At 41.5% G+C, this 9581-nt stretch overlaps 1 protein-coding gene across 1 annotated transcript in view; it reads right to left on the bottom strand.

Annotated features, from left to right (window-relative positions):
- Window positions 1-1719: 1719 nt before the first annotated feature.
- syde2 (synapse defective 1, Rho GTPase, homolog 2 (C. elegans)) overlaps window positions 1720-9581 on the bottom strand; it is a 25261-nt gene continuing 17399 nt past the window's right edge. Inside the window, exons 5-7 of the mRNA XM_058409873.1 lie at window positions 8558-8739; window positions 7577-7808; window positions 1720-4753 (exon numbers count right to left, since the gene is read on the bottom strand). Of these exons, the coding sequence (XP_058265856.1) occupies window positions 4137-4753; window positions 7577-7808; window positions 8558-8739 (1031 nt within the window). The 3' untranslated portion in view covers window positions 1720-4136. The remainder of the gene's footprint in view (window positions 4754-7576; window positions 7809-8557; window positions 8740-9581) is intronic.

Below are 9581 nucleotides of genomic sequence, written 5' to 3'. Positions count from 1 at the left end.
TGCAGAAGAGAGTTAAAGATCACGATCATGAGGTACTGATCTTGAACATCCCTGCTTTAATAGAGAATCTTTTATCGACTTTTTTTTATTACAATATAACAGATAGACATGATGAAACCTCAGGGTGAGGGAATGTCCCCAATCATCCTTGTAAGTTCCCAGGGGATTCCCAATACAGACATTCACAGAGGCAGTCCATTAACTCATAAAGCTTAGGGCCATGGAGAATTAGGTTTCTTCCTTTTTGAAGGCATCTTCAGTTCATAGTTCAGCAAATATGACAAGGCAGATTAATGCAACCTCAGCATTACTGACTCGGGCTTAAGAACTTCCAGTATGTATGAAGATTATTAGGATCTTGATTTAAACAAGAACATAGCTTTACTTATGTTGGTCTGGATAACAACCCAACTTTAGCTGGTGGCCCTGGACAAAGCCACAATGGTCCTGGATACTGCCACAACTTCTAGCTAGTGCTCCAAACAAGTTGTAAACCTGAACTTGCTTCAAGGCAAGCACTTACCTTACAGAGAACTTCAACTTGGTGGCTCTCAAGAAGACCTCAAGTCCTGTTTGCTGTTTCATTTGGTGGTGAACGAAACACAATGTTGTCTTTATTGGATGGTGGAGTTTATTGTCCTCAAGCAGAGGGTGCAAACTCAGATGCTTCAGCTCTGTGGTCCAAAGCAAGAGCACTTACCTTACAGGCCCTTTAAAAGGGCACAAAAACCTAGGAAATGAACCTAGGAAATATCCTAATTTGATGTCCTTAAATACCTTAATTCTATTATATTAGAAGAGTTTGTCTTTAATTTGTGCTCTGAGATAATGACAGAACTTCACTTTATTAGACCACCAAGAACTTGTTGAGATCTTGTACACAGGCATGTGAGTAAGTTCTCAACAAGACCATGGTGGTCTACGGCAAGGGCACTGACCTTAGTAACTCTTTGAAAAGATAAAACTTCAACTTGGTGTCCTTAGAGATGATCTCAACATCAGTTTATTTTTCTTAGATAAAGACTTGACTTCAGCTGGAGAAACTAGATAAAGGCAGAACTTCAGTCTGGTGGTCAATGGCACAAGCACTTATCTGACAAGCCTGAAGCCCCGCCTCCGACTGTGTCCTATTGGCTAACATATGGACATGCAACATATTTCAGAAAATGTGAATTGTGGTGATGGGGTGTGATTTTATGTAATGAATCATCAGGTGTTGGTGAATGTCACATCAACACATTCTCCATGAAATGAATGGCAAGAAAAAAACATCTATAAACATTGCTTTAAACTGACTGGCGGTAGCAGAGCTGAAGATGTTGAGGTTCTCTTTGGGAGTGGCATGGACAGGATTAGGAACGAGTACATCAGAGGGACAGCTCATGTTGGACTTTTGCTGGACGAAGTTAGGGAGGCCAGATTAAGATGGTTTGGACATGTTCAGAGGAGGGAGAGTGAGTATATCGGTAGGAGAACGTTGGACATGGAGCTGCCAGGCAGGAGGCAAAGAGGAAGGACAAAGAGGAGGTATATGGATGTAATAAATGAGGATATGAAGCTAGTGGGTGCAAGTGTTGAGGATGCAGAAGATAGGGATAGGTGGAGAGAGATGATTCGCTGTGGAGACCCCTGAAGGGAAAAGCCGAAAGAAGAAATGTCACTTTAAACTGTGAGAATAAAATAAATGTATAAAAAAAACCCTGAGTGCAAATGAAAAGCTCAGATATGAAATATATACTTTATTACGAACATATATTTTTTCAGTATCAGTACAAAGTATATCCGATTTAGTGAGTTTCATCATATTAGGGCTGTCCAATGACGAAAAAAAACAAAAACAAAACAAAACACAAACTATGTATTTGTACGATATTTCCGAGGAGAAACTGAGACAAATTAAGGAATGTTTTCACAATAAAACGAGCAGCTCACACTGTACATTTAATCCAGTACCTTTTTCCCCCTGTGTGCATGAGTGAAGCCTTACTCCCTGAACCAGGATCAGTTCTAAACTCATCCTCTGTACAATAGAGGACAGAACTCGAAATAATAAACCTGATCACAGATCAGCGCTTACGGAGCGGTATTATTTTACTGGCGAAAGTGGAACGTTCGAGAAAAGCTTTTCCATCTGAGCGACAATAGAGAAAAAAAAAAATCTGCATTTTGACTTTTGCCAGCAAAATAATGCCACAGTACAACATCATTTTCCAGCTCATGAAGCTGGCGTTCACATTGTGGTACAAACAAAACCGGTTTGAACTGAGCTAAGCTAGCCTGTGTTCACATTAGCACATTGTCTTATGTGTGTTTGAACAAATCACCTGACCCAGGATCCTAAAATCGCTCTGATTTTGCTCGGACTAACAGGCGTGAAAGCGACCTTAGAAATGTTACTAACATGAACTTTGACCTTTCTGCCATGACCTTAAACACAGGATTCCACACCGTCGTGTTCATATGAGTCGATACATAAAGTTCACGAAGATGAATCACAACTGTGTGAGCAGCTGCCGAACAGAACAACAAACACGCAACGATAAACATTAAAATCCTCTCTATTTACACACATAAATACAAACGACTGAAGCAGACGTGGTTCAGGACGTTAAAGCTTTTGACCATGCAGCGTTCAAGAAACTAGCGCGTGCACAAAAACCCCACGCTCTTTTCCTTCTTCCTCTTAACTTAGCGCTAGAGTCGCTTCAATTCGCCCTGCACATGCATTTGTATTATTTTTAAGCCTGAATGCTACAAGGCAGCTGAGAGACATTTAAATATAGACACACACATGTAAGCTGTCAAAAATATATCCAACTCCCATTATATTTACACTCGGATCTGATAAATACTGACAAAAATGTTTCCCTGGACTGTGGAGAGAATGTCTTCCACACCTATCTGTCCTTAGCAAACACACGACCAGCTGTGTTTATTGATTTTCCCAACATGACGTAGGATTCCAAAATAATTAGCAGAGCGGTGAAAAAAAAAAAAAAAAAACAGGCTTCAGTTACACGTCTAATCATGCTCTAACACGATGCTACTTTTAAATAACATCAGCAACGTTAGTGGGTTTTTTTCCCATCCCATTTGCTCGACACGCTTCTGCTATTAAACTGAAAGCAAACTCGCTGTGTTCGGGTCAAACGTGATAACATCACCACTATACTTTCCCGAACATTAGCCAGCATGCTACGTAATTGGCTCCTGGTTTTATTCACACAACAGTCTAACGTAAGCTAAGCACATGCTAGCATGCAGATGCCGTTTAATCAAAAGTTTATTAGCTTAAGAGAACTCCTGAGAGTATGATGTTTGTCCTGTAGCTATTGCTGGAGACTTATTGCTCTAGCACAGGCGTTGTTTACGTAGCTAGCAAGATGAGTAAACGTTGCTGAGCGAATGAATCGAGACCAAATTTACAACCGATACTTTCTTTTATATTTATAGTAAAAGGTAAGAGGTTTTAAATTAGCAGTTAGCAGGTCAGAGATTAGCGTAATTAAGCTTCGTACCCTGGTGAAGAAACTGAATCTCAAGTGTTTCTGGATTTCTGTGGAGTGAAGTGTTTATGGATTATAGAGCTCCTATGGAGTAGCAGCAGCAATCCTTCTGAGGGAAACATTTCAGGAATTCCTGGGTGTGTCATGGAATTCTGGGAAGTAGGTAGCTTTTGGGGTTTTATGCAGTGGTTTGTTTTATTTTTTTGGGCTGTTTCTGGTTTAGCGTCAGGATCTGCTGCTCTAACTCTATCTCTGTACTGATGACCTGAATCCCCGGCTCTGCCTCTAAAAGCTGGCTTTGTAAGTGCATTGGTTTCTATTATTTCTCTGTACCTCCGTAAAAATAATAAAAATATTTAAAAATAAAAAAGTTCTCCACAGCCGTGAGCACCACCTTTACACAATTAAGGCATCTGACTCACCCCTCGGGGCTCACCAGATTCTTCTAATAAGAAGAAAAGAACAACAGCGGCGACGATAAACAAATTTAACAAACCGAACCGGAGGATGAAGAACCCAAGAAGAAACCTCCGAGCCTCAAGAGTCAGATGTTTAACCCTCAGGAATGTCAGCAGTCTGTAGTCTGTGTTTATAGAAGTGCGAGGTTTGAGACAGAATCAATTTAGCGTGTTAGTAGCCGACGTTCAGCTTGTTCTTGTTCAGCTCTCGCTCCAGGTTGCCGATGAGTGTGTCGATGCTCTCCTGAAGATCTCGCAGGTTCACCCTGTTGCTCAGGACAGGGCTGATCTCCTGGATCTTCATGAACGCCTGATAGGTGTGCTCCTTAACGTGGTGCTCTTCTTGCTCCACTAGTATCTGATCATACGATGTTAGCAGGGGTGTATCCTCGATTTCCTGTCCTTTTCCAATGTTCTCCTGAATGTCGCCCTTTTGCTCCTTCTCCTTCTCCACTTCTATTTGTACATTGTTTTTTCCGCTCTCTAGCGTTTCATCATCCTCTTCCCCTCGATCTTTGCCCTCGTCCTTCTCGTCTTCGCACGGCACGTCAGCGTAGTCGGCTTCCTCTTCCTCCTCGGGACACATCTGATGCAGGTACGTCTCCTTGCAGTCGCTCCAGTCTCCAGCGTAGCGGTTGCTTGGGCTGTCCAGGCGCCCAGGACGGGGACGGAGAACTCCCGCTAGCTCAGCGTCGCTCAGATTTAACACCTGAGGGCGCTCTTTTCTTCTCCTCACTGGGGGGGGGGCGTCCAGGGCAGGAGACGAGGGTTTGCTCTGGACATCTGCAACTGAATCAACAACGACAAGAAAGAGAGAATGGGATTTAGTGCAAAAACAAATCAGCTAACAAGCAGAAAGAGGTTTTGCTAGCAGGCAGCAGTGCAGCATGCTCGTGCAGGAAAGAAGTGAAAACCATTGGGGACAAACACATGCCTTAAAAACACACAAAGTGAAGACTTTTTTTCAAACAAGCAAGCTCTTCTCATAAAACCTAAAAAAAAACAAAAAAAAAAAAACAGTTAAATTATCCACTAAATTTTCCAAACCTGCTAATGCTAATTTTCTTAGCAAGAAGCTAGCTACAAAAAAACAAAAGAAAAGAAAACAACTCACTGTTCACGTTACATTCTACTAGATACTGATTACAGACACAGTTAAGATTTTTTTATCTGAAGCCTCTGTGAGATAAAAAGTCTGAGGTAAATGTCTAAGCTAACAGGGTATTATGCTGTTATCTCTAGCCTAGCATAGCTAACTTAGCTAGCTACATGAGCCACAGGATGCGTTTATATTCTTCCACTTTCCCTATGCTAAAGAAAAAGCTCAAACCACACCAGTCCAATCCAGTTCCCTTCATGTTACCTGCCCGCCTCAGCTCGCTAGGCCAAGCTAACCTCGCCGCTCACTTTAGCTGCTGCCTACACGGGAAGCCGATGACACAAAACACACAAAAACATACAGCATAAATAAACGGCTACGCTTAACAGCAGACAAACGGGAACAAATAAAAGCTTCTGGTTAGAAGTGGCAAAATTTTGTAGCAAGTTTACAGATTTTCTAGCTTTAGATTTCTGCTCTATTCTGAGGGAAAGGTTAGAATTCTACTTTACAATACATTATGGAGACACAAGTTATCATAATATTAAACAAAACACTGACTTGTTAGCTAATATTAGCTAACGTTAGATTCTGCCTCATCCAGAAACTTTGCTTTATCATAAATTGAGTTCATGTCTAAAACTATGCTGCAAACATAACTAATTATTTGCAATAATTGCCACAGTATTAGCATTAGCGTCAGTTGCCTCACAGTTAGCACAGCAGCTGCCAATAACAGCAGTGAATTTTGTGCTTTGGAGAAGGGAAATCTTTAGTCCCAAAATTGCTAACAAAGTAAAATAAGTATTTTAAAAGATTTTAGATGATTTTAAAGACTGAGGATTAAAAATAAAATTCACTGCTAGACGCATTAGCATTGAAACCTTTGTAGGTTTTCTGTCCAAACACAAGGAGAGACTTTGTATGCTCCAGTGGTTTAGAAGGTCAATACAGGGTTATAGAATACACTACACACACACACACACACACACACACACACACACACCCGGCTATGGCCCCGACAGGCTAAAAATACCCTCACACCCACACTCTGGCCTCTCTAACAGTTTTTTTTTCTCCTTCGTTGTCATCCATTTTGTGCTAAACAAACCCACACACTGTCCACTTCCTTTTTAACCTACAAACCTAGAAAATTATACACCTATCCTATAGCTAACACACAGTTTCACCACCACCCAATAACCCCAATGTGTGTTTCTACAGAAACATGCCCTGTGGCAGGCGGATTTCAGTCAGGGTGAAGCGGCTAAGCGCTGGGCTAAAGGTTAGGTCAGGAATGTGTGTAATTATAGAGCAAGCTTATTGCATTTTTCTCTGCAGTACATGGAGCCAAGAGACAGTAACTTTATATAGTGCCTTTAGCAGCACGCAAGACAATTTTTCATAGAGAGAAGAAAAGAGATTAAAATTAAAGCTTAAAGGGAGCTAAAGTGGGAGGTGAGGACATAGCTGAACATGACACGGCTAAGTGCGCCTAGCTGCTGCTATTTGAGCTCTTTGAACACATGCTAAGAAGATGTACAAAAGTTATCGATTTACAACAACAGTTACATCACAACATCATTAAGCACTAACAGTTTATTCTGCATCTAGATACTTCACAGCTAACCAGTCTGTTAACAATGCTAGTTTCAAATGTATAGTTTACCACAGAAAATATAGCTAGTTGTTAGCTTGCACTGCTAATCTAATGTGAAAACGAATTTAGCTACAAAGCTAAACACAAAGCAGGTGAATAATATGTAATACATTTTAAGTGAAAGAGTTGTGTATAACTTCTAACATTCCGGCTGTCATCACCTTCATGTCTGCCCACAAGACGCTTGCTGATAGTGAGACTTTCTGAAGTATTCCTTTAACTGAAAAGATGACATTCTGGGAATTCTTCTACCACGACGCTGGAAAACCTAAATGGATTTAGCTTCACACCTGGAATGCATGGCTATGCTGACAGGCTTTGTCATCTCTCCCTTTCTCCAAAGTATCAATCACAGATTAGCAGCAATCCCGAGGGCATGCAGCTGCTCCTCACCGCAGAGACTGAGCCACAGATCTTCAGGATAAACGCTGGCCTCAGGGGACAAGATTCCTCACGTGGGCTCAGACCTCCAGGGCTTTGTTTACTTGCATCTCTCTCCCTCTCCTTCTCTATATGTTCTCTTTCTCCTGTCTCTTTCTCCTCTCTCTCTCTCTCTCTCTCTCTCCTTCTCTATCTCTCCCGCTCTCCAACTCTCCTCTCTCACTCTCTCCCCCCACATGCTGATGGAGAAGGCTACCACGGCTGTTTGATGTCCCATATGGAAGCAGATCTTGCTCTATGTTTAGGAAGTGGAAGAACTCTGGGTGTATCAAAGAGGCTTCAGAAGTGAACCACAGAGACGAAACTCAATCTCATATTCAAGTGTTCTGGAAGGAATAAAACACTCAGTGTGTCGTGCTGTTATAGGAGTTACTGCCTGTTTTCTTTTAACAGCGTGTGTGTGTGTTCATACCTGGCCACAGCTGCAACAGATAGTGCAGAACCTCGATGTGCTTTTTAAAGTGCAGCGCACTTGCCAGCTCCTCCGAGTCCATGAACACTCGGTTAGCGAGACCCGAAGCATCTTGTCTCTGACTGAGCAGCACGGGTCCGAAACACACAGCCAGGTTCTGACAAGTCATCTTGTTCACCTCGTGATGAGACGCCACACGCTTCAGGTGATCCAGAAGTTTCCGCAGAGTCACCTAGGAGAAGGAAAGGCGTGAGATATTGAGTTCAAGGTTATGTAGTTGCCTTGCTAATCAACAAGCATGCTAGTCAGACTGCCAACTAGCCTGGTAGCATAAATTATCTTTAAAACCTTTAAGGGATGTTATTAAGTCTTTCTGAAGAACCCTTGAACGTTCTGTGTCGAACACAGCAATTACAACAAAGTGCTTTTCCTATAAAAAATTACTTTATATAGAACCTTTTAAGAATAAATGAACCATTAACAAACTCCTTTCTACCAAGAAACAACACATTTTAGCACATTTTAAAACTGCTCACATGATCTAGGTGTTAGGAAGGAAACCATAGCCAGTAATGTGAAGACTGTAGCAGAACAAGAAGCTGAGAACCTGTGGTCTCAGAACTTCGTGCACTTCTAGAAAAAATTGTTCTTCAAGGGTTCTTCAAAGGCTCAGAGAATAATGAAAGGTTCTTAGCCTCCTAAAAAGTTCTACTTGGAAGCTGTTGTGATGAAGAAACTCTGTGCTGTAGAGATCTGTGTGGAATCTTAGCAAGGATATGAACTCGTGAAGGTTTTCTATTTTTCAAGAGTCTACATACAGCTGGTTCTTGGAAGCTTCACCAAATTTAAACCAGACTCTGACCACTTGACACAAGTGCTGACTTGGTCCCTCAGACCTGCAAGCACTTAACTAACAAAGTCCACTTGAGAAGTTCCAATAGAAAAGCTTTATGTACAAAATCTTCTGGAAGTTTCTAGTACCTTCTCAATCTCCGGAAGCGCCTCCAGCAAACCAGTGGCGTGATCCGAGTCAGCCGAGTCGTTCTCACAACTGCCGCTTCCCATCAACAGAGGACGCTTAGACATGGAGTCCAGCACCGCCTCATACAGCGGCTTCGAGATGAGAGGATGAGGCAGCTCCCGCAGATAGTCTTTAAGAACACCTGATGGAGAGAAAGAACGAGGGACAAGAGAGAGAGAGAGAGAGAGAGGTGAAAGAGAGACAGAGTACTTTAAATAACTTGTAAAATTGAATAAAAGTAGAAGAAAAATGTATTTTTAAAAAATAAAATAAATATTACAAAAATATTTTTTAAATAATTAGTATATTATTAATATGAAATCTTATTAGATTTACTATAAAAATATTGATATCATTTTCCATAAATGAAATAAAATGTAATGAATAAGTGAATATAAGTACTTAAATGTTTAAAAACTCTATAAATATATGTATGTGATATTTTTCATTATTATTATTACTCATGTTTAACTTCACCCAATTTAGTTACTTTAATAAAAACCAGAACTCGTGTGAAATGAATGAATTCAAATCAGTGCTGCTACAAATCGCCTCTCTGAAGGGTGTACAAACTTTTGCACTTAATTATACTGTAGATTTCAGATTGATGGAGTTTTACACAAACAGTCATTAGAGCTTCCGGATTGAAGGTATAATTTAGTAACCACTGAATCAGACGGAGGAAAGCGAAGTGTAAGATCGGCGGCGCTGTTTAATGTGCTGCAGCTGCAGGAGACGCGTCGGGTTCGAGATGCAGAGCGCGTGCATGCAGACGCAGCAGAAAGCCAGCGTGTGCCTCGAGGACACGCTGAGATACCTGACAAATTACAGCGAGGCTAATCTCCTAAAGCTGAGCCATTATTCAGCGTGGGCTGCACTCCGCTCCCCTCCCCTCCCCCGCCTTCCTCTCCCAGAGTACAGACTTGGCAGCCGCAGGGAAACTCATTGTTGTGGTGACTTCTGAGAGACGCTGGAATTCGTCCC

The sequence above is a fragment of the Hemibagrus wyckioides genome, linkage group LG15, assembly GCF_019097595.1.
Source record: "Hemibagrus wyckioides isolate EC202008001 linkage group LG15, SWU_Hwy_1.0, whole genome shotgun sequence".
Lineage (NCBI taxonomy): Eukaryota > Metazoa > Chordata > Actinopteri > Siluriformes > Bagridae > Hemibagrus > Hemibagrus wyckioides.
This window is presented reverse-complemented; position numbering and strand designations above follow the sequence as displayed.